At 32.3% G+C, this 24,859-nt stretch overlaps 4 protein-coding genes and 1 non-coding gene across 5 annotated transcripts; 4 read left to right on the top strand and 1 right to left on the bottom strand.

Moving 5' to 3' along the window:
* Positions 1-351: 351 nt before the first annotated feature.
* On the top strand, positions 352-948 carry LOC112416549 (uncharacterized). The gene has a single exon (XM_024770762.1). The coding sequence runs from the start codon at positions 352-354 to the stop codon at positions 946-948; it is 597 nt and encodes a 198-aa protein (XP_024626530.1).
* Positions 949-9,572: 8,624 nt separating this feature from the next.
* Positions 9,573-10,461, top strand: LOC112416548 (ankyrin repeat-containing protein BDA1-like). The gene has a single exon (XM_024770761.2). It carries the CDS (start codon positions 9,671-9,673, stop codon positions 10,298-10,300), a length of 630 nt encoding a protein of 209 aa, XP_024626529.1. The 5' UTR covers positions 9,573-9,670; the 3' UTR covers positions 10,301-10,461.
* Positions 10,462-10,773: 312 nt separating this feature from the next.
* On the top strand, positions 10,774-11,665 carry LOC11437784 (uncharacterized). Its single transcript, XM_024769902.2, has one exon. It carries the CDS (start codon positions 11,028-11,030, stop codon positions 11,610-11,612), a length of 585 nt encoding a protein of 194 aa, XP_024625670.1. The 5' UTR covers positions 10,774-11,027; the 3' UTR covers positions 11,613-11,665.
* Positions 11,666-21,248: 9,583 nt separating this feature from the next.
* LOC11438833 (U4 spliceosomal RNA) lies at positions 21,249-21,398 on the top strand. Its single transcript, XR_003007408.1, has one exon. It is a non-coding gene; the product is annotated as a U4 spliceosomal RNA (small nuclear RNA).
* Positions 21,399-22,728: 1,330 nt separating this feature from the next.
* LOC11439760 (60S ribosomal protein L30) lies at positions 22,729-24,859 on the bottom strand. Its single transcript, XM_003621585.4, has 5 exons — positions 24,700-24,859; positions 24,494-24,599; positions 24,117-24,218; positions 23,122-23,190; positions 22,729-23,040 (listed from the first exon to the last, which is right to left on the bottom strand). Exons 1-5 carry the CDS (start codon positions 24,718-24,720, stop codon positions 23,000-23,002), a joined length of 339 nt encoding a protein of 112 aa, XP_003621633.1. The 5' UTR covers positions 24,721-24,859; the 3' UTR covers positions 22,729-22,999.

Below are 24,859 nucleotides of genomic sequence, written 5' to 3'. Positions count from 1 at the left end.
AAGGTACCTCCTAAGGTGAAAACTTTTCTATGGAGATCGTGCAGAAATGCTCTTCCAACAAGAGTCCGACTTCAAGACAGAGGGGTAAATTGCACAAAAATTTGTGCTTTATGCGAGAATGAGGATGAAGATAGTATGCATTTATTTTTTTATTGCACAAAGAGCAGGCAGTGTTGGCAGCAATTAGGGTTGTGGAGCAAAGTTCAGCAAAAGGCTCAATTAAATCTCAGTTTTGGGGTCACCATGTTTGAAATCCTGCAGGAGCTAGATTCTAGTCAACGAGTCATTTAGGCTTGCGTTATGTGGTCTATTTGGAAATAGAGAAATGATTGTATCTGGAGGAATGAAGTCATGACTACTGCAGCAGTTCGTGACAGAGGCCTTAATCTTCTAACGGGTTGGCAAAACGCGCAAGATAGCCGTAATCGAGCGGATGTACAGCAACAACGTATTGACGACACAGTTTGGAGAAAGCCAGATGAAGGTCATTTCAAATGCAATGTAGATGCTGCTTTCTTTAAAGAAAGAAACCGGGTTGGCATAGGAATATGCATCAGGGATGATAGCGGGAGGTTGGTGAAAGCCAGAACCAGTTGGTCAATGCCGCTCTTAGATGTGCCTGAGGGAGAAGCTATAGGTCTTTTATATGCTATCAGATGGGCAAAAGAGCAGAATTTAAATAATATTACTTTCGAGCTTGACTCTAAGAGGGTAGTAGATAGTTTTCACAGCACTAGAAATGATGTATCTGATTTAGGAGCTATCATCAGAGAATGTATGACTACCTTCTCATCTTTTTTCACAAACTCAAGGGTAGAGTTTATTAGGAGACAAGCAAATGAGGTTGCTCATAGACTTGCTAGGGCGGCCACATTTTATGCTAGTATCCACTATTTCACTGTATTACCTGATTGTATTCAAGATGTCCTTATTAATGAAATGAGATAATTATCTTTCTGTAAAAAAAAAAAAAAAACATTTGTTAACATTTCTCTGAATAATAAAAAGGTAAAGGGTTCAATATGTTTTTAATTCTTACATTTTGTGACCCTTTGAAGAATAGTCCCTACATTTCATTAAATGTTTTAAAATCCTCACATTTTATCTGTTATTTTGTCAAAAAAAAAAAAAAATCTATGTTATCAAAATTAGTCACTAATGTTAATTCTCTAACTGAATGCTGATGTGGCAGTTAGTGGTCCCAAAATGTAAGGACTATTCTTAAAAGCCACGCAAAATGTAAGGACAAAAAAAACACATTTAACTTTAAAATAATTGGGAGGCAAAACGAAAGGACTCAAAAATAAAATCCTAAAATAATTCGCTTGAACGAGAAATGGTTTGGGAATGAGAACGTTGCACGTGGAAAACTTGGGCGCGGTTATGGTGCATAAGGAAATCCTTATGACCCTGCGTACATCCAGAAATGGTTTCTGTGAGTTGTACTCCAAAACCATTAGATGTACTTAATGGTTTCCAGCACCCTGCATAAAATTATGCAAAAATCATTTTGCTGTGGAAATGGTTTCTGTGTGTTGTACCCCAAAACCATTTATGGATTTATGCATAGTGCATAAGGATTTCGTTATGCACCATAACCGCACCCGAAAAACTCACACAATTCAATGAAATACACAAAACAGTTTTAAATATACTTTCTTTCAAAAAAAATGAAAAAACAGTTTTAAATACACCATGCACAGGTCAATGAAACAATATATTGAAGGCTAAAGTGCACTTTCTAAATACAAAAATTATAATTTTGGCCCCTTAAAATTTAGTCAAATTGCAAATTTGATCATTTTGACCTAATCAACGCCTATGTGGCATGCCACATGTGTAATTACTTGTTTTTTAAAAAAGAAAAATGACACTTGTGTATTAATTTAATTTAAAAAATAAAAATAAAAACAAAATTGTAAAACCCAGAAACACATAACCCCCGTTGTTTTCCTTCTTCTTTCTCTTCTCTGTCCATTGAAAAATCTCCTTTTTTTTTTTCTTCTCTCTTCTTCATACATACCTGACCCAAAATTTATGCCTACATACCCCAAAATTTTAGAACCTAGAAATTTTAGAATATTCCGATAACCCTCTCATCTTCTCTCAATCCTAAAATTAGGTTTTCTCTTAACCCATTTTCAATTTGTTGCTGCACGGTGGTTAGAGTCGTAGGTTTAGGTTTCTCTGAACCCATCTTCATCTCTTCAGTGTGTTTTTATTTGGTTGAGGAAATATATAAAAAAATATGATTTTTTTTCCTTTAATTGATTTTTATGTTTTGGGAAAGGGTTTGAGAGCTGAAGAAGGATCGGTTTGGAAAAGGGTGATTTAGTATCTTGTGGCGGAATTCTTCGTGGTGATGGTGGTAAATTTATTTGCACTTCTAGCAACTAACATTTGTCCTTGCTCGTTGCTTGAAAATTGCTTTGGGGTATTTTTCATAGTTTGAAAATTGTTTGGAGTAGAGAATTTAGGCATGTTCAGGTCTTTGTCGATTCTTCCATGCAATTAACTTTCTCAAAGATAACCTACTACCATGTTCAAAGGATGCTCATAAGCAATATTCATGGGATATATGATTATTCAGGTTTAATCTCTTCAACTAGTGTTAATCTCTTCAACTCGTGTCTCTCTTGAAGCCATGTTTATTGTAAAGTTAACTAAGCTGCAAATGGACTCGTCAAAATAACCGGAAAATAATACATTCATTATAATTTGATTTGATTTGATAAAACATCAAAATAAAAGTTTAAAATATCGTAAGATTGGGAAACGGTGAATTCTGACATATTAATTTGTTGATTATTGTAATGGTGAAGGTTTTTTTTCCAATCTGCTCATGAGATTGATGTTGGAAGTGGCTTAGCATTAACATTTGCGTGAAGGTGTAATGAGAACAATTGATATGGATGCTAATGAAGGTGTAGTGAGATTTGATTTTGAGATAATTTTAGTTTGAGTTTTTACTGTTTCATGGTTCTGGACATGTTTTATGTCATTATGTAATTTAACAAGTTTTGATTTTTTTTTTATAAGAAAATTTGTTTTTGTTATTACTGTGTTTCATTGGATCTGGATTTGTGTTTTGTTTTTGTTCATGCTTTTCATCTTCATATTTTTTTTTTTTTTCTGGGTTGGATTTGAAGACATGAATATCAATATGAAGAATGATGAATATGTACTGTTATAGGTTGAAATCGGTGGCGGAGCTAGAAATAAATTTGGAGATGGGCCAAGTTTAATGTGTAAATTTATATATTTTTTATTTGTTAATTCGAGTGAACAATAATCTTTTATCTATAAAATATAATTTAAACTGCGTTTTAAAGATATTTTAACATAAATATTATATAATTTTTATTATATTACACCATATTTTAAATTTAAAAAAGAATTGTACATAGGTTGGAGAACTATATATATTATTAGATATAAAAAGAATAAAAGCGAGTTTATGAGATAGAAATGTTGTTGATTTAGTAGTTTTGGAATTTTTAGAAAGACTATTTGTGCAATGGTTCGATTCTCTTAGAAGAAAAAAGACCAGACAGGGTTCAAACGCGCGACCCAAAGCCATCAAATCCACATATTTAACCGCTAGGACAAGCTAAACAATCATGAATTCTTGCGCAACACATGTATATATAATATAACTTCTTATTAAAATATTTGAATATATACCTGTTAAAAATTAATATTTTATGGGTTGGGGTGGACCATGGCCCACCCTGGCCCATGAGTGGCTCCACCACCGGTTGAAATTAATTTTTTTTTCTGATTTTTAAATTTTATTTAATTTAGAAAAATGATTATGTGGCTTTTTTAATTTTTTTAATTTGAAAATTACACATGTGGCATGCCACATAGGCGTTGACTAGGTCAAAATTGATCAAAATGATCAAATTTGCAATGAGGCAAAATCTTAGGGAGTCAAAATTGTAATTTTTATATTTAAGGAATCAAAATTGCAAGTTTTGAAAAGTTAGAGGAAAAAGTACACTTTAACCTATATTTAATTATCAAGAGCTACGGTGAGAAATTATTTTAATAGCAATAGCAGCCGAGAATCTTTTTTTTTTTTTGTCTTGCTCACATTTCTAAAATATTATCCAAGATGAGCAAAAGATTTATGTAAGGACAAATTCCTTACATAAAAAAAAAAAAAAAAAATCTTAACCTACTTTTTTTATTTTTTTTGTAAGAACTTTGTCGGTGAAATTTTTAAATTTTCAGTCTTTTGTTTATTTTTTTAGGTAGGAGGGACAGCCAAAAGCTGCTGGTCTCTTATGGGATTCCAACAAGTAGATGATGACTAAAGTTTGTACATTACTAGTGTAACGCCCCGTGCCAAGCACGGGATACATTTTATTTAAAATATTTTATCAGGGTTTACACATAATAAGTTTTTTAGATATTATTTGACTTTTTTAGTTTGATTTGATTCAGAATTTTGATATTATGTAGTACTTTATCTTCATATTTAAAATTGAGACAGAGTTGGCAGGTACATGCCAACTCTGCTTAAAATAGTGAGAAAAAGTACGACTATGCTTAAAATATAAAAATACTATAAATAATTACTATATTCTTAAAAATATATCTAATTAATAAGAGGTATGATTACCTCTATTATAATCTACCATTATGGCTCTGCCCTCTCTTTAGAAATCTTCCGCCACCTCACCCCCTTTTTTCGATACCTTCATCACTTACGATGTACCAACATGCAACGATGGTGCGATGAGTGGCGTCGTCCCCCCGCACCACCCTTTTTCCGGTTCCCACAACAATTCGTGTCGTTGGTTTTCGATTCAACCAGTACCGTATTTGCTACGGGTGGTGGTTGTTGAGTTGTTGGTATTCATAAATTGTTGGTTGTCACCGGCGATCTTGTTTGGTTCTATGTGTTGGCTTCTCAATGGCTGAACCCCGCGTTGGTTTGGTTGAAACTCGAAATTGTCCGTTCTTTATCCTCTATTTTGCCACCGTTTTAGACCTTTTTCGTAGCCGTGTGGATTGGTTATGGTGGGTCATTCGAATCCGCCATCTCCTCCCTTTCTTTGGAGGTAGTTGCGGTTCTATGTTGGGCCAGAAATGACTGTTAATTTGATGTTGATCATAGCAGTAAACTGTTAGTGTGTGTGGATTTGTTAATTACCGTGTTGGCGGTTGAATCTACTCCACACTCTCAAGAATATGTATGTGTTTCGTATCCCATTAATCCTTGATTGATATGAGACTGTGTGGACTTAAAAGAGTCGTTAATGCTTGTTGCCGTTGTTGCAGGGAGTTGATGGCACGTGATCCGATTTTGTGTTGAAGATCGATCAATTCGCCAAATTATAGACCCGCTTTGCCCTCACAAACGTCTATCGTTAATGGTATTCGTTTGTTAGAATTAATTATGGTTGAATCCACTTTGTTGATCTTTTTTTATGTATTTCCCGTTAGGTTGGATCTACTTGGATTGACTGGACCAGATTTTTTGTCCTCCTAAATTTCATATAATTTTTTTTCTTTTTTTAATAATATATATGAGCAACTGACAATCGATTAAAGTAGGGTACCAACTTAATTCAGATTATTCTTTTTGCTCTTGTCTTATGAAAATATAATAAAAAATCTACCATTTTGAATAAAGCTATTATTATTTTTATTTAATCACAATACTCTCTCGGATTTCAATTATTAAAAAGATATCTAAGTTAAAAAATGTACTTATATGCAATTAGTTTTCTCGAATGTTTCTAAAAAAAGATAAATTTGTGAAAAGTACCATCTATTGGAACTTGTTTCATGAGAATAAAAAAATATTAAAAATAAAACTTACATAAATGAAAATGTATATTAGGATAAATAACATTAAATAGAGTCAAAGTAAGTTATATATTTTTTTTAATTTAAGATAATAAAAGGTAGTTGTTTATTTTTTATATCTAAGATTGGAGAGAGTTCCTAAAAAAATATTGGAGAGAGTGAGTATTTCTCTCGGAAGCAAATTATCTCTAGTGAGAAAAATTTGAGAAAACAATTTTATTTAATCTTCTCTCTTCATTTTTTTTAATTAGAGATCAAGGGTCACAAATTAAAACAATCTAACCTAATTTCGTTATGTTTTAGTGTAGTTATGATTTCGAATTCATCATTTCCTCTTTTTTCCAAGCAAACACTTCCTCCTTCTTAATGTTCCTAACCAAAATCCACAAACTAAAACCTCCATCAAACATGGGAACAAAAAGGTAGGAGATCTATGTCAACCCACTCAATTTCATGCAAGTTCTTCAACTCCTCAATGGCGATCCTAAAAGTAAAGTTAAAAAAATTCTTCTGGTATGCTAATGTGGGATAGATCAGGCAACTAAAAATAAAGGTAATTGTTTTACCATTTATTAGAAAATGTATTTACTAAAAGGATTGTGGAAAAAATCTCCTTCATCAAAATAAGCATACATTTTCTTTAGTTCTTTTTGTCTCCATAATTTAACGGTTGAATTTGATCTTAGTTGATTGAAAAGAATTTTGTAACATCGTTTTCCAATCTCTAAAGAAACAAATAAAATGGTTCAAGTAAATGAATAAATATGTACGTTTCAATGGTATTAAATAAGTTATAAATACATACCTAGGAACAACTTAACTTTTGCCAACAAAATTGTCAGATTCGCCTTTTTAAATTTATCGGAAGATAGAAAAAAGAGTACGTACAAACAGATATCTCTTAAAAATTAATCGACAAATAATTAAAATAATAATAAAATATCATAATGTATTATATATTAAAAATAAAAACAAATCGATTTCACCCATTCAAATTCAATTCAATGTTCTTGTAATGTATCTTTGTACTCTCCTTCAATATCCACCACAATTGGTTTAATTTCTTTCATTCTTCAAGGCTTACTTAAGTAAAAATTATTTTATTGAATCCTTATTATTTTTAGTGTGGAGAGAGTGCGGAAGCTAGGAAAGTCGATTGGGTTAAGTGAGATAAGGTGTGTCGTGGTCGATATAGTTGTTGCTTGAGGGTTCGTATAATGCAAAATTTCAACTTATCTTTGTTACGTGAATAGTTTTGGAGGCTAATATGGATCAATGAGTTTGCATTTTAAAGTTTTAGCTTCTTAGAATAGGTTGGTTGAGTTCATGTGAAGAGTGGGGACAATTAGGCATATGTGTGGTAAAATTACTTCCATGGTGTTAAAATAGGGGCGGAGATGGGGATTAGAAATTGGTTTGATGACAACTTGATGATAGTGGACAGAATGAGAAAAATACTTTTTTTTTTGCAATAATTCGTGGTTGTAGAGTGGTCCTTTGTGTGATATATTTAGAAGAACTTTTGAGTTATATCAAAATAACTCTCAGCCATTTAAGGAGATACGTAGGTTATGGTTGGATGGAGTGGAGACGATGTCATAGAATTTTTCTTGGAATGAGGTGCAGGGGATATATTGTTGTTATTTGTTGGACAACATTATTTTTAAGGCTAGCGTTTTTTATAAGTTTCTTTAAAGTTGATCATGGTGAAAGGTACCCTGACAAAGGGGTATATCATCTAGTTGCAAGTGGAGCATGATGAACCTATGGCTCTAAAAAATCTCATTAGGAACAAAGTAGCTCCTCTAAATGTCTCTCTCTTTTCATGGAGGCTCTTGAATATCTGAATTCTAATAAATGGCAACTTAGTTTGATGGAGTAGTTAAAATATGGACTTATTTTTATGTTCTGGCAGATGTGAAAAAGAGAAGAATTATCTTTTTTATTTTTATTGTGATCTTCCAATTAATTATTGTGAGGGTACTCTTCATTTCAGCGGTTCTCAATTGTTCAAAAAAAAGTTCGTTTTAGTTTTTAGTTGATTTTGCTGACTTGCATTTGGATTATTTGGAAAGACAAAAATTCTTACATTTTTGTCACAAGAACCAGTTTATGGTGTTGTTAGATAAATTTACATTTCTCGTTTACTGGATACAAAATGATAAGAAATCATGTATGTATTTTGAGTTGAAATGTTGGTGGAATAATCTTTCTACTTGTCTTGGTTATTCTACCTCATGTTTCGTTCTTTTGTATCTATGCATCTTGAACTTTGTATTTTCCTTTATTGGGCACATCTTGTGCTTGAAGGGTTTTTAATATAATTGATTTGAGGTTTTCATACAAACAAAATTCACCCCAGTCAAGACACCAACTACATAAATATATAATTTATTTCATGTTGTTAAAAAGGGATGGGGGTTTGAAATTAGTTTGATGATAAAAATATGATTCAAATTACATTTCATGTCCTAAGCATCGTTGAAAACATCATATGCAGTGTAAACGAATAGATGTTTGTAGGGACCAAAGAAGATTTAGATATTTTGACTTTTGTGTTAATTGTAAAATTCAGTTTGTATTCGTTGTGTAATGGTTTATACGAACCACTATTGCAAGCAAAATCAAATGAGGAAACCGTGAACACCATTCCCTCTTAGTGCTGCTCCTTGAACTTGTAGAACAATGTTCTTTGTATAAACTCACCTATTCGATCACCCTAGATAACAAAGATTAAAACACTATACTTTAAACAAAAAAATACAAAAAATACAAACAAAAAAAAAAAACGGTATGAAAAAAGTACCTTTTTATCCATTAGAACCAACTCCTTAGAAAATTGTAGTTTTTTATTTTTGTAGTCTTGAGACGAACAACCCTCACAACCAATGTCCACGATTATTTTCTTGGCGAAACATCAGAGATGAAGTAGTGTTTCGTAGACATTTTTCTTTGCAATAGAAAAAATTACAGAAATTACTTAGAATAGATATCAGAGAACCAGAGAACAGAAAAAGAAGAACTATATTTTGTGATTGTTGTGTACTCGTATCCAAAAGCGCTACTATTTATATAGAAAAATAGTACCATAACGGTTAATATCTATTAATTATTACATTGACCGTTTTAAAATTAATATTATCAACGTATTTAATATTATAAAATGTGCATTAAACGATTAGATTATATTTCATGTAACCTACAAAAAATTAACTTCATAACATTTGAAATTTAATAATATCTTATTAATATTAAGTAATATATTTTTGTAACGAATAAAAATTAATTATATAACCTTAAAAACTAATTACTACTATTAAATTTTTAATTAGTATGTTACTGTCATATTGTAACGGACCAAAATTCAAAATATAATTTATTCAAGTTATTTATTATAATTTTGTAACCTACCAAATTTTTAATGTACCATATAAATGTTGATTGAATAATAATTATATTAATAATCATTTGATTCTAACATACAAATTTTTAATGTAGCATATAAATTTTAATCGAAACAATTATTATATTAATAATTATTTTATTGTAACCAACTATGTATTTTATTTACAATTTAATGATTAATAAAAAATGGTTTTTAATAATAATTATAATTATTAAGCTTGTATTAAAAATTAGGAGAAATTTTTGGAACAAATGCCACGTAGGATTATGATGATGTGGACATCTTTAGAGGAGAGAATTTTGGAATAGGCTATTTCTAAAAACTCTAAAGTGTTAATATAAAGATAAAGATTACTTTTTGGTTACATAATCATTTCATAGTTGATCTAAATACTAGTTTTTTGATTGCATGTGTAAAACTTACCTGTGAGTAACAGTTTCAAACATGAACACAAATAATGGTGAGAAGCTAAAAGCTGCAGCTCAAGCAGGCAACATAGATCTCCTCTACGCAGTAATTGATGATGATCCATTCATCCTGGAGCATATAGATTCGATACCATTTGTTGAAACTCCTTTACATATATCTGCAGATATGGGTCATCTCCAATTTGCTACTGAAATTATGATGTTGAAACCTTCATTTGCTTGGAAGCTAAACCCGCAAGGATTCAGCCCCATCCATCTCGCTATGCTAAACGACCAAAAACGTCTGGTTTATTGCTTCGTGAACATCAATAAAGACCTTGTTAGAATTCAAGGAAAAGAAGCCATAACTCCTCTTCATTTTGCAAGTCAAATTGGTGAGGTTGATCTTTTAGCTAAATTTCTCAAGTTGTGTCCGGAATCCATTGAATATTTGACTGTGAGGCACGAGACTGCACTGCATATTGCTATTAAGAATCAACAATTTGAGGCCCTTCGAGTACTTGTTGGCTGGCTGAGAACACATGTAGCGATAGGTGCGCAAAAGCTGGAAAATCAAATATTAAACAAGAGGGATGAGGCAGGCAACACCATTTTGCATATTTCAGCACTAAGTACGGAGCGCCAGGTAACCTTATTGAATAACTAAAATCACATGTCTCCTTTACATATTTTGTTCTGATCTGGTATGACCAAAATAGATGGTTAGACTGTCGGAATCCACTATATGGAGGGATCGAGTCTTGATCTATTTGCCGTTGGCTGGGTTTCGTTGAGCCGTCCGTTGAATGTCTGTAACACCACTTCTAATTTAATAAAATTAAATAAATAAAATGAATTTAAAAAAAAATACCTGGGTATAAAAAATGTCCTAGTAGGGCTAGACGGTCAAGCCTTATCCTGACAATCATACATTCGGTGCGAACATGAGTAACTCTCGGTCTAGATAGTGAACTACCCTCGGCCTTCATAGGCGTGAGTAACCCCAGACCTGTGAGCAGCTCTTGGCCCGTTCTGCGGTCTGGTGTATTTTAGGGGACTTGGGTCTGATTCGAGCAGAGCCAGATTGGGCCTTAGGGCAGTCGGAAACATGTTTCTTTTTGTTTTTGTTCTTAACGATGACCATATTTGTTATTATTTTTGTGTTCGAGAATAACATGAATGACAACTTATAGATTACCCCCTCTGTCCCATTTTAATAATCGTTTTAAGTTTTGCGCAGTTCTTACAAAAATAATTAGTTTAGTTGATTTCAATGATAAAATTAGAGTCTTAGATAGGTGGTGTAGTTGGTAAATTAATGATCTCTGACAATTGTATACTTGGTAGAACAGGCAGTTCGATTGTTGGTAAAGACTAAAATAAATTTGAACACAATGAACTTGGAGAGCAAAACAGCATTAGACATAGCAAGCACTCCACGGATCAAGAGTATGTTATTCAGAGTTGGAGCAAAACCTAGCTTAGAAGTCACTCATAATCCCACACTTGCACATAGGTTCAGGATTGGACGTAGACGGTCTAAGTTCAGAATTAGAGCAAATATGACAGAGGAGAACCGTAACACTTGGTTGATAATTGCGACTCTCGTTGCAACTGCCATCTATCAATCAGGATTGAGTCCTCCTGGTGGAATTTATCAGGTTAGTGTTGGTGATGACAATGGTGTGAACATCACTTCCTCAAATTCTACTATTTCTACTCCAGAAAATGCTGGGAAATCGGTCATGCCTGGATATGAATTCTTTTTGTTTTTAATTGTAAACTTGTATCCCTTTACTGTATCAATTATAGCAATATATCTTATGATACCAACATTAAGTGGACAATTTATGGGCTTTCTAGTGGCTTCTCCAGTGGGTTGGTTCAGCGCTAGTCATTTATTTACGGAAAGTATACATAGACACACCAAATGTCACACACCCCTTCATACCACCAATGACATGGCTAAAATACTTTAAAAAATTGATCTTTGATGACATGGTAAATAATTCTTAAAACAAATAAGAAATAGATCTAGAAAATTAAAAAAGAAAAAAAAAATCAGTGTCTCACCTCTCTCTCTCTCTCTCTCTCTCTCTCTACGAGAGTGAATTCTGCTTTCTCCATCCCTCTCTCCGCCATTTCCTCCAAGGCCTCCATCTCTCCCTCAACCGCGACAGCTTAATTAGCTCTCTCCCCAACAAATACGATCAAAAGCAACTGCGATCTCCTTCCGCAATTCAACAGTTGGCGTTTTGTCAAAGTTTCCGTCGCCGAATCTCTCCGTTGAAGGTTATGTTTTCTCGAATCTTGTATTTGATGAAGGCTAAAATTTATTTTGAAATCATTTGGGTATGATGAAGAAATTAATCATATTAGGGTATGATACTGATTTAGTGATAATTTTGGGTTAAACAAAGTTTGATAGTATTTAGATGTTTAGTTCATAATTAAGTTAAAATCTCTGTTATTTGCTACTGTTTGATTGTTGCATTATGGGTTGTTGTCAATTAAGATGTTGCGTTGTTGCTACTGTTTGATTTGTTGGTAATTGCAAATGGGTCTGGAATGAAAATTTATGTTGCTTAAGTTAAGTCATTCTTTAGTTGGTTTGTGTCAAACATGTCCTATATTGTTGGTAAAAAATCTTAAGCTTTCCCCAATTTTTTTAGTTTGATTGCGGTTGTTCCTCTAAATGTTATCACATAGAGTTAGTGTCAAATTCTTAATCAAAAGAATTGTGGTCAAACTTGTGTTAAAAAATGGTCAAAGTGTTGGAAATTTGAAGGAAAAAAATGTGGCTACGTCTATGTTAAAATATGGTTAAGTGCAGATAAATTTTTGTCAGTATGTCTATGATAGAAATTGGACATTTGTGTGTGTTTTAATTGTTGTTGATAGAAATTGTTTTTGTATAAAACAGATAAGGTCAACATCATGAACGAAAACAAACGAAAACGGGATGGTGGTGTTGGTGTAAGTACAATTTAATTAATGAGACGTTTAATGTGTATGTAACTGTTTATGTTTTATGTCATTAATGAATGAATAATGTTCATTTTTCTAGCTTAAATAAGCAAAATTGGTATGTTAAACCATATGTGGGGATATTGTGTTGAGGGGAAACATAGGCTTCTGGTTTATGAGTATATGGAACATGGTTCATTAGTTGAGAATCTATGTTCTAATTCACTTGATTGGAATAAGAGATTTAATGTAGTTGTTGCAACAGCTAAAGGTTTGGTTTATGTACATGAAGAGTGTTTGGCTTATTTACACATAAACAAAGAAAATGAAACCTTAAGTAGCTCTGACAACAATCTCTTTGTTTCACACAGAAAAGAATTCAAGTAAAATACCCATGATATAGGTTGTTTCAACAATCTCTCCCAAACAATTTCATTAATCCTTAGGCTGGCAGAGAAACACAAATGAACAAATCAAAACATCTCTTTGTTAAAACAATGACCAACTAATTATGAAAATTGTGAATTTACTAATAGCAATAACCATAACCCTCATAGTATAAGTGAATGGGGTAAACTAAACGTTATGCAAGGAAATATCTGACAAGAGCATTCGACAACAATAAAGGAATCCCAAAGAAAAAATATGAAAGGTCCTCAATTACTATCTTCCATAATAGAATTCTAAGAAATATTTTCAGATCATAAAAATAAGAAATACATACAGATGTTTGTGATGATGCTGACTGTGATGCCAATGCTGCCAAAGGAGTTTTCAAGCTAAGACCAGGTGCCACCTGAAAACATACATAATAAGTTACGAGTTCCGCCTCTACAAAGAATGATACTAATTAATATAATATATTAGCATAAAAAGTGTATAACAAACAGATCTCAAAGATAAGGGCACAGAGTAAAAAACCCAGCATACAACAATAACCATCAAAGTTGTTTCCCACTCGGTGAGACTAATTAGATGGATCAAAGAATGCTTTTTCATGAAACCTCATGTATAATAATAAACCATTGAACCTTAAACTTTCTCGCTAATGCATTCCTATTTTGTCGTGACCCACAAAACTGGCTATAGACTAACCCAATGAATGTCCATAGCCTCTATTAAACAAAACTTTATCCATCAATAAACACACATAATATCAAATTCAACCCATTCTTAACTTCAGTACTGCCAAAAACTTAGATATAAATTAAAAAAAAAAAAAAAAGATTTTCAATATACCCATAAATGTTTAAGTCTAATTCAAATTAAACTGGTACGAATAACAACAATAGTGAATCACCGCAAAAATGAGGAAAGTCGACGAGATAAATTACCAGATACCGCAAGAATAGTGAATATACACAGATATAAATTACCAGTTTGAACAACCAAATCAAACAAAAGGGAGATGAATGAATATACCTGAGTTGAAAAACGCCGACGAGAGAGAGCACAGAGAGAGCGTCGGCGAGGGTGCTACAGTTAAAAGAAAACCGCCGACAAGAGAGAGCACAAATAGATAATAATGGAGACACAATGAATTTCAATCAGCGATGGGTGAAAGGGGAGAATCGAATATCGACGACGGCGACGGCGAAATCTCGTGAGGTGCTAGGGTTGGGAGAAAAGGGAAATGGCATGAGAGAGAGAGATGGGCCCAATCCTCTACTACAGTTAATTTTTGGTTTAAATATGTCTTTAGTCCTTGCACTTTCATCAGATTTTGGCATTGGTCCCTACACTTTGTAAAAATATTGGTATTGGTCCCTGCACTTTGTAAAAATATTGATATTGGTGCCACGTGGCGTGAAATAATTGGGCCACGTGGCACTTCGTTGGTTTTTTTTTTTTAACAGAAAGTTAACAGAGGGACCAATACCAATATTTTTACAAAGTGCAGGGATCAATGCCAAACAAAAAAAAGTGCAGGGACCAATGCCAAAATCGGATGAAAGTGCAGGGACCAATGACACATTTAAACCTTTATTTTTTATTTTTTTTTATCATTACTCATTTTTGTGTGACATGGATTTGGCAATTTTTTTATTAATTAAATGTGCTACACAAGAGGGGTGTATGTATGCCAGCTATGGAGGTATGTGTATCAGTGCTCTTTTATAAGACAGCCTTTGAGTGCTTGTGGAGGTTCAAGGCTTCCGTTTTTTGGGTTAGTGTACTTGGTTTCTATATTTTCAAGGAATTACTTACTTCGTATGGAAATTTGGTATACTGTCGAAGGCGTATATGGTATTCTATCCTTCAATATAATTAAAAAAAAAAAAAAAAAAATCAATTTTGCTTATATTTGTGCATAACTACTAAGATACTTAGGTACCGTTTGACCATGCTTTTTTTCGGTCTAAAAGCTACTTTAAAATAAAGCCTTTTTTTGTTAAAGTTGTTTGGTTTCTTTATTTTTTTTAGTTCTAAATTTATTTTATTTTTTTTAGTTCTAAATTTATTTTTAAGTTAAAATCTGTTTGGCAAAATATTATACAAAACTTTAAATTTATTATTTTTTTGGTGGTGTATGGGGTTCGAACTCGGAACCTTGCATATTGCATTGTCTATAAATAAATAAAACTTTGAATTCATTATGAATTAACATAATAAATAAAAAAATGTCTAAAATATTTTTTGAAGGGAAAAAATGTTTAAAATATAAAAGATATATTTTTACAAATCCTATATTTACACAATGACGTTTATTTTGTGTAACATGAATACAAATTTGTATCATCATATAAATGACTTGTTAAATATTTGAATAGGAGAAATAATTTAAGGAGGCTCAAATAATAACATAAATAATATCAAAGTAATTTGGAAAATTAAAAACAATAATCATCTTTTTTTTAAAAAAAAAAACATAAATCATCACAAACTCAAACATTTTACTCTCCATCAACGCAACTCATATTTAATTTCTAACTTTATTCATGTAGCCTCCATCTTGTACTCTTTCTGGATTATATGAACTTATTTCTTCATTTATATTGCTTTCTTCGTCACGTTCAATCATATATTCAGAGATAACATCTATAATATGTATATGTGTGTGTGTATATAATGAGAATAATTGGTTTTTTCTTTTCCAATTATACTCTATAACAAATTTTGTTATAAAATTTTTTGTTATAAGAATATCATATTTATAGTGTCAGTCAAAAAGATAAGAATTTATATTATATAATATTATATTTGTTACATTGCTGGTGTCATTGGAAAATATATGTTTAGTTTTTTTAATAAGAAAAAGATATTCATAGTTTGTTACAATACAAATGTGTAAAATATATATAAGTATAATTTTTTTAGGCAACTACACTTGTACTTTTAATTAAAATCAAAATTTTATAAAAATAATTATACGCATTACGCAACACTAAAAAAAATTATACGCATTAGCGTAACAAAAAAAACAGACAGACGAACATAAAGTATTACTCTAAACACTAATGTGTGTGTATATATTTCCGAGGTTGAAGAAAGGGAATAAAAATATTCGGTGTCATTCATTGACAGCGTGAATAAAAATATTTGCGAGGTTGTGATAATCAAAAGATATTGAAATTAATATATAAGTGATAAAAAAGATAATAAAATTCCTTAAAAAATAGATAATAAACTTAAATGGACCGTCATTAAAAAAAATTAAATGGATCGGTTCAAAAAATAAAATAAAATGGAAGAAAAAAGCATATTGAAAAAATAAAAGAAAAGGTTGCCAGCGTGAGTTGTAGAGAGGTGCTTGTAAAATAAATTAGGGAGAAGTAGTTTTTTGAAGTAGCATTCAACAACTTTTGGTTAAAGCTCATTTCATTCAATTTTATGCATTCTAAAAAAAAGTACTTTTTTTTCGAAGGTACTTTATTAATATTGTGTTTGGCCTAGCTTCTCCTTAAAAACGTAGAGAAACTGGAAAAAAGCCGGGTCAAACGGTACCTTATTGTGACTTACTGTGGTTTGAGGGGCAATAGGTCAATCTTATTGTATTTTGTTGATATTGAATCTATTTAGCATCGACACTTTATATTAAAGTCGTGTCTCGTTTCCAACACAACATCGACACATGTAGTTAGTTTTAAATTATATTCATTTTTGTTTTAGGTGGATGGACTCAAGTTTATTGATTAATACCTCAAATTTGTCCTTGAATTTTAAAAAATCGGTCAAATTTGTTCCTGAATTTTGCGAAATAGCTATTTAGTCCCTGAATTTACAAAATGCCAATCAAATCAGTCCCTCCATTAAGTTGGTCTGTTAACGGATGTGACGTGTAACGTTAACCTCTTACAAGGCTTACCACGTCAGATGCCACACAAGCAGGGACTAAATTGATTGATTTACAGAAAATTGTCAAGGACCAAATTGATGGATTTTCAGAAAATTGCCAACGGCTCTTGCTCTTCTTTCTCATTAACGGTTTTTTCTCATCTTCCTCATTAATAGCTATTTCTTCCCCAAATATATAAATTTGGAACCCTAATGTTATAATTTGTTACCTAGAGTTCAAAATCCCCCAAATTTCTTCCATGAATTGATGTCAATGTTTTTCCCCAATTCAAAAAACTTAAAACCCTAATTTTTTTGATTCAATTCGAAATTCAAAAACCAGTGGTCATTGTTGAAGATTCGGTGTTCGGAAATGATGGGTGGTGGGTGTATGGGCAAAAACAACTACAACAGTCGGTCTTCATCTTCAAGCTCTATGTACAATGTGAGGTGAGAGAGCTTCAATGTTGGTGTCCTAGAATTTATGTTGTAAGAAAAGTCAACTATGTCAATAACCCAGGAAGGCCTTTCTATGCCTGCCCTCTGCCAAAGGTTTGTTTAACAATGGTTATGTGATGTGTGAATAGTTTGTTTAAATAGTACTTATTTTATCTTTTGATTGTATAGGATGATGGTGAAAATTGATGGAGAAGCCAAAGGATAGGGGCAAAGAAGAGGTTTGAAGGGCAAGGTTGATGGATAAAGTTGATTGTATAGGAAGTGAGCTTAGGTTGATTGAGATATTGATAGGAGTATTTTGTTTGATTGAGTTGTTTAAAATGCTATTGTATTGTGCCAAGTTCATGTAATGTTGTAATGAAAAGAGGTTGTCAATGAATGAATCAAACCTTTCTGTCAAAAAATTTCAATCAAATTGGTCCTTGAATTATATGCATATCCATCATATCGATCCTCAAATTAGTGAAAATACCATCAAATAGGTCCTTGACTTTTCACAACATATATCACTGTGATCATTGGTGCATACATTTACTGAACAAAGTAAAAAGTAAAAGACAGACACTTTGATTATAAAAAGACAGACATTTGCATACCATCATAAGTCATATATTTGATGTTCATAAGTCATTACATAGCAAAAAAAATTAACATTACATAGCCACCAAGTCATCAAATCATTTGATGTTCTTAAGTGATTACATATCCAAAAAAGCATAAACTAAACAAGTCCAAAAAGCATAATTTAAACAAGCATCAATGCTTTGGAAATCCTGGAGTTGGGATAAACTCCATGTATTGAGGTTGAGTAGAAGCGGATGACTCGTAATTTGGATTTGGAACTCTAATAACTCTAGGAGCAGTTGGATTTTGTGGAGCAGGACCCCTCAGTGATGTTTTTTTTATGCATGTCATTTGAAATCATAAGTCCTTTCATGCCATATCTCCTTGTACTCATTCTCTGCTTATAAAATCAATCATATCAGCCCTTAAATTATAACAAAATCCATCAAATTAGTCCTCAAATTATGCCAATAAGTCTCAAATCGATCGTTATGTAATAGTGGGTTATGTAATAGCGGGTGATAGATATTTTGGCAAGTGTACCAAATACTATCGAAGTAGTAAAAATATCGTTCCCACGAGGACTGTGTTAATCTCAATTTAGCAATAACGTTAATATCTAGGATGTGTAAATTTCTTTTAGTGTCCGAGGCAGTAGTTTTGATTGCATAAATTTAAATAACAGAAAATAAGATAGTTTTGGAAAAGACAAGGACAAAGATGAGATCAAGTCTTTCGAATCATCGATGTTCCCCTAATTGGTATACTGCACCTATTCGTATTAATGATTTTCTAGTTCCACGATAGTTAACAAAATAGCCCTAATCAATCCCTTGAGTTAGGACCCTCTTCTCAAACTACAGCCCCTAATTTCTTAGGTGGTCTAATAATTCTCGAAGGTTTAAAGCACGTTAACCTAATATCACTAACAAACGATTATCCATTCCTAGACTAACCATGTTTATTAGAACAATTCAATTAGGTCTAAGTCGAAAGCTAGGGTCAATAGTCATTCGTTCTCACTAAATCATGTTTATATTTGATCAGGATATAAAAAGCATTAAGAACAATTGAATTGAATAAAAACTAGATTGTCATTAATAATAAATAGAGTTTCACAGCAACATGGATCAATTAGGGTTACAAGGATTCATCTCAGACCTAATCTCTAAGAGATTTAGCTACTCATAATTGAGTTTACAAATAGCATAATCAATGGAAGAATTAAAACATACATAAACTGGATTAGAGATGATGAAATCGCCCCTTCTGTAGTCTTCTGGGTGTTAAAATTGCACTTTAGCTCTCCAAAATCGTAACCCTTGTTTTCAGAATAGTCTTCAGCTTAAATAGGCAACATTTTCTGCGTCCAAAATCGCACCACGCCTCATAAAATCGCGCCACGCCACCAGAAATCGTACCACGATTTCCGTGGCAGAACCAAACCTTCATTCTGGTCACAAAATTGCGCCACGCCACTCAAAATCGCGCCACGGTTGCCAATTTCCAGCACTTCCAGAATTTCTGCTTTTTACACCCCCAGGTTGTCTAAAATTGCTACAGACTCAATAAAAACATCAAAACAACTGTTTCTTCAAAATCTTGTATTTTTCATACTTTCCTTGTTGTTTAAGCTTGCTTGTGAACTTAAAACATTATGAACATGACACTAAAAATAACGAATGACTGACTGTCATCAGCGGGGTATAATTGGAATACAAGAAAAATTACACTGAAAAGATAAATCTCGAATTTTTACCATTTCCATCAAATTAGTCCTTGTACACGTGGCTGCCTGGTTGACACGTGTACATGACAACACAGCATGCAAAAGGACATGTCATCACCACTAACGGAGCTTTTGGACGGAGGGACCATTTTGATGGACGTCTGTAAAATTCAGGGACTAAATAGATATTTCGCAAAATTCAGGGATAAGTTTAGCCGATTTTTTAAAATTCAAGGTCGAATTTGAGTTATTAGTCCAAGTTTATTCATGGTAACATACTATCATTTGCAAGAGTTAGGGGGGCATCGCATGAAGTACCCTTTTCACAGTCTGAGAGATCACTTGCGTTGTTTAAGTCTCTCTTAGAAGCAAGACCCTTGTTAAATCAAATCTTCTCATTTTCAAGTGTAGGCAATTTTGTAAAGTTCTCAAGCAAGAAGTTTTTTTTTTTTTTTTTTTGTGTGTTAATTGGAAGAAATTTCCTTTCCTTGTTTTTTCACGTTACATTCCTTTCATCTATTAAAGCTGTGACATGTAATTGTGCAGCAATTTCATGCTCTTAATCATTTTTTTTTAAGAAAATTGACATGCAAATGCAAATTGACAATTTGTAGCACCATAAATATAAACTATATTAATACTTGTACTCAGGAACTACAAATCATCTAATGGAATTAACAAAACAAAAGCATGGGGGACATGCACCTAACTCGCTGAAATTTGTTATATTTGTAAAAGAGTTTATGTAGCCCCAACATTTGTGATGAAAGGCATGTTGATATTCAACATGTGTCAATTTTCAGCATAACACTGATACACGTGATTACGTTCAATTAATTCATCTTTTTCAAACTTTTATCGTTGTCAACGTATCCATGTCAGTGTCGTATCCGGTGTCCGTATCTAATTCAATGTTCCTAGAAAAGAGTTGATTAAGCATCTGTTTTAAAGGTTCAATGCTCAGATGTAAAGACTGGGGAAAAAATGAAACTTTCTTGTTAGGAGAGAGAATTTTCAGAAGCAAAAAGTGTTTGCATATGTATGAGTTCTTTTGGCTCTGTTATTATGAGTCTCTTCACATTGGATTATTTGAGATTATCAACTTGCATTAGTATTTGTGAGACCGTTTGAAAGAACTTATGAAAACAAATTATAAAATGTCCATAAGCTATTCTCAGCTTATTTTCATAAGCACTCCAGAATAGCTTATAAAAACAGCTTATATAGATATTTTTTATATAGATATCTGAGAGATAAACACTTATATGGTAAGCACTTATCCTATACGCACTTAATTAAGTTGTATGTCCAAACAAATACTCTTCACTCTTTGTGGCTTATATAACTGTTTCATTTGGTAGTTTGGATCACTGATATGCAACAGCCTATTTGCATGACAGTTTTAGTTGTAAGTTCATGAATAACTTGGATTTTAACGTGTTTTTGTTAAGTCAAAAGATTGTTGAATGAGGTATAATGGACTTGTATTGAAGGCAAAAGCGTGGCTAGTGGTGACTATATAGTTTCGAAATTCTGCATATTTTGTCCCACATCGCCCGGATCTGAAAAAAGATGAGGCTGAAGTCCATATATAAACAAGCATAGTGGAGATGCTTAAACCATCTTTGCGCTTGGGGCAATGACGCAGCTAATGAGGTTCTAACCGAGGCGCGTCTATTGCTGGTTGAAAACTATTTCCAAACCCCCTCTTAGGCTTAGGGAAACTTAAGCCTTTGAGAATTTCTGGAAGGACTCCCTTAGGGGTAAAGTTCTACGATATTAGTTCAATTTTTTTATTTTATAATCAAAATATATTTGGTTTTAATTTACAATTTTAATTTTTTTTTTAATTTGAACTAAATATTTTAATTTTTGTTTAATTTAAACTAAACATTTTAATTTTTTGTTTAGTAATTATATTTAAAATTTGTAAAAATAAATTATAAGTTAATTATGTCTTCGTTACTTGTTATGATGTCTCTTAATTGGTCATGTTTTTTGTTGTACACCCAATTTATAAAAAAAAAAAAAAAAAAAAAAAAAGTAAATATGCAGTTTAGTTCCTGACATTCTCATCTTCATAATCAAATGGCAGAGCCTACATGGTCATGGATAGTTAAATGTGCAACAACTTGGCAATGAATGTGACATGTTATCAAAATTAATGTGACTAAGGACCAAATTGATTAACGTTTTCAAAAGTTATAGATTATTTTGGAAATTCGATTAAATTGATTAATGATTGAAAAGTTATTGAAAGACTAATTGAGCATTTGCTCTTGGCAAAAATTATCTCGAGACATTTAGTTGACAGTTTGTTATTCCTTGAGTCGGTATATTGTCTTCTATAAACCCCTGCTGAAGGCTGCTCCAGCATGGGTAGCCTCTAGCATGTCCTTAGTTTTTGCCCCTCAATGAACTGTAACACCTCACACTTTTAAGAACTATTCTTATCGTATAAGTACAAGGAAGAGAAACAGATGGCCTTATTATGGGTTTTGAAAGCACTAGGATCCGGATCTATCTTATCGATCAGCTTTGATCGAGCTACCACTACATTCCTAGTCTTCCTCTTCTCAAATGAGAAGGTAGAGGAAGACACAAAAATTAGTAGAGTTAGCCAAATTAACCATTGCCTATTTATCATCTGTGTACCATGACATGTGACTATGAAAAACATGACACATTCCCACCCATAACATGTTTATCATTTCTACAATTGTATACACATAAACTGAAAATTCCGTTGGAGTGCTCAAGTGAGTATTTGTAAACAAATTTTATTGTTAGGGTCGTGGATTATAAGTTCATCCTAATATACTTTCAAAAATAAGTTGTTTCCCATATTAATCAAAATGCTCCCATATTAATTCAAAATGATGCATTAATAAAACATTCCGCATCACCAAAATGATGTGCATATTAAAATTTCAACTCACTTCACTAAATTTTACCAGGATCCGCCGGTAAGAATTGATTGTTTTTCTCCCAATCACTCATCCTCCATACTCATTAATTCTATGAAACACATTAATTCTCATTTTTCACCCATCCTAAATCCACCTACATTGACATAAAAGGTCAACATTTCACTAGTATTCTTCCTCCAATGAACTAGATTGATACTTTCGGGGTTCCAATACAAATTCAATGTCAACACAGATAATAGACATTATAGATCAAACTAGAAATATAATCTATATAGAAATGAGCACAATGAAACAAAAATTGAAGTCAAAATTACTCAATGCTCAATCAGCTGGGATATCCAAAATAACAAGCATCGTACACCATAGTCTACAACTAGAATTTCTTTCGACAACGTCTAAACAACATAGAATTGAAAACATCATGGAAAAATCTTTACTTCGTTTACTGATCTCCAGGAATTGTCTTAATGATGTCGGAATCACCTGAAAACACAATAACAAATAAAATTAGAGGAAAAAAAGAAACTAGTTTTAAACAACACAGTTAAAGGAAGCAATATATACCAGGATCAACAATGCTGAGGCAGCACACTCTGTAATACTTTCCGCAAGCAGTGCCCAAGTCAACATTGTCTATGATAACACAAAAGTTCAACTTGTCAATATAAGTGACTTACAAATATACATGCAGAACCTTAAAGAGTCAATTGATAAAAGACATCATTGTAGTTGACAATTAACATCAATAGGAAGAAATCCAACAATTCGAGAAACAACAATACAACAACAGTAAGAAGTGCTAACCAAGGTTGGCCAGCAATAGCATATGCATAATAATCTAACTATGCATATGCATAATCATCATACTATGCATCTTTCAAAATTCATTGCATCTTTGGAAAACCAATAGTATACATTAACAGAAGCATATTTGGAAAATTAATTGCATCTTTCAAAATTAGTTCCACAGAAAGATTATTATAATTTTTAACAAACATCACAAAAGTTAATACAATCAAAACATGCCCATCAGCAGCGTAAACCATATTAATTCATTTACCAGAATCTTGGAAGTTAAGTCAAATGACATTATTGTACAACAGGGTTCGATGTATCACATTCGTTCAACCATTTAAAATATTCTCAGTACAACAGGGTTCAATGTATCACATACTTTCAACCATGTATAATATTCTTTCAACATGATTAACAACTCTATGCATGACAAATATTACAATATTCATTCAACATACAAACTAACAAGTCAATGCATAGACAATTACTACATGTGACTGTGATGTTATGTTGGGATATATGAAATAACATCAATTTTAAAGTATATTAACCAGCTTAGTTCATTTTAATCAACTACATTGGATTTCATGCTATACCCCAGGTACAAACATACACTAAAGTTCGGTTAGCTTGAATCAATCAGGATCAAAAATAAAGAAAAAAACACATGATAAAAAATGATTCCAAACAATCACCCATTGCAAATCAACATCGAAAAAAAATAAACACCACAGAGAAGAATAGGAGCTAGATAAACAACTTACTTCCATTGTAATGGTGAACTCCAACCTTTGCTAACATAGCATAGTACTCAATTTCAGACTTCCTCAAAGGAGGACAGTTGTTAGCAATGATAATCAATTTCCCTACAAATAATCAAATCAAAATCACTTAATTCCACTTTCAAATCAATGTTCAAAACTCCAAAATCACTTAATTCCATTAATAATGCATATCAATTAATTTCAACCACTTTCACTAATCACTTATTTCCAGTACAAAATCAATCTACAACAGTTCAAACTACAAAACATCTAAACAATTTCAAACAAGTCCTTGCAATCTAATCAATTCATAGCTTATCAGCAAAATAAAAACGACCCACTACACATTTCAACAACAAAATGGATAAAATTTTTACCTTTAGAACTCCTAAGGGATTTGAGAACAGTTTTATACCCAAGGGTATATTTTCCACTCTTCATGACAAGAGCGAGCCTGTTGTTGATGCTCTCATGAGTCTTCTTCTGTAAAAATCAATCAAAAATTCGATTCAGAATCAAAAACCCTAAATCTGAAACAAAATCATAATGAAAAATCAATAAATGCTGAATGACAGAAGCTTACGGTCTTCTTTGCGGCCACCATTGTTGAAGGTTTGGTGTGAGATTCGCAGAGAAGAAAATGCGGCGAGGGAAATGAATGTGTAACACTGCCTCTAGGGTTTTGGTTTTTGGGATGGATCTATTTATATATACAAATGGGTATTGGACTTAGCCAATTTCAT

Source organism: Medicago truncatula, chromosome 7 (genome assembly GCF_003473485.1).
Source record: "Medicago truncatula cultivar Jemalong A17 chromosome 7, MtrunA17r5.0-ANR, whole genome shotgun sequence".
Taxonomy (NCBI): domain Eukaryota; kingdom Viridiplantae; phylum Streptophyta; class Magnoliopsida; order Fabales; family Fabaceae; genus Medicago; species Medicago truncatula.
The sequence above is the reverse complement of the archived record's forward strand: the minus strand, read 5'-3'. Positions and strand labels throughout refer to the sequence as shown.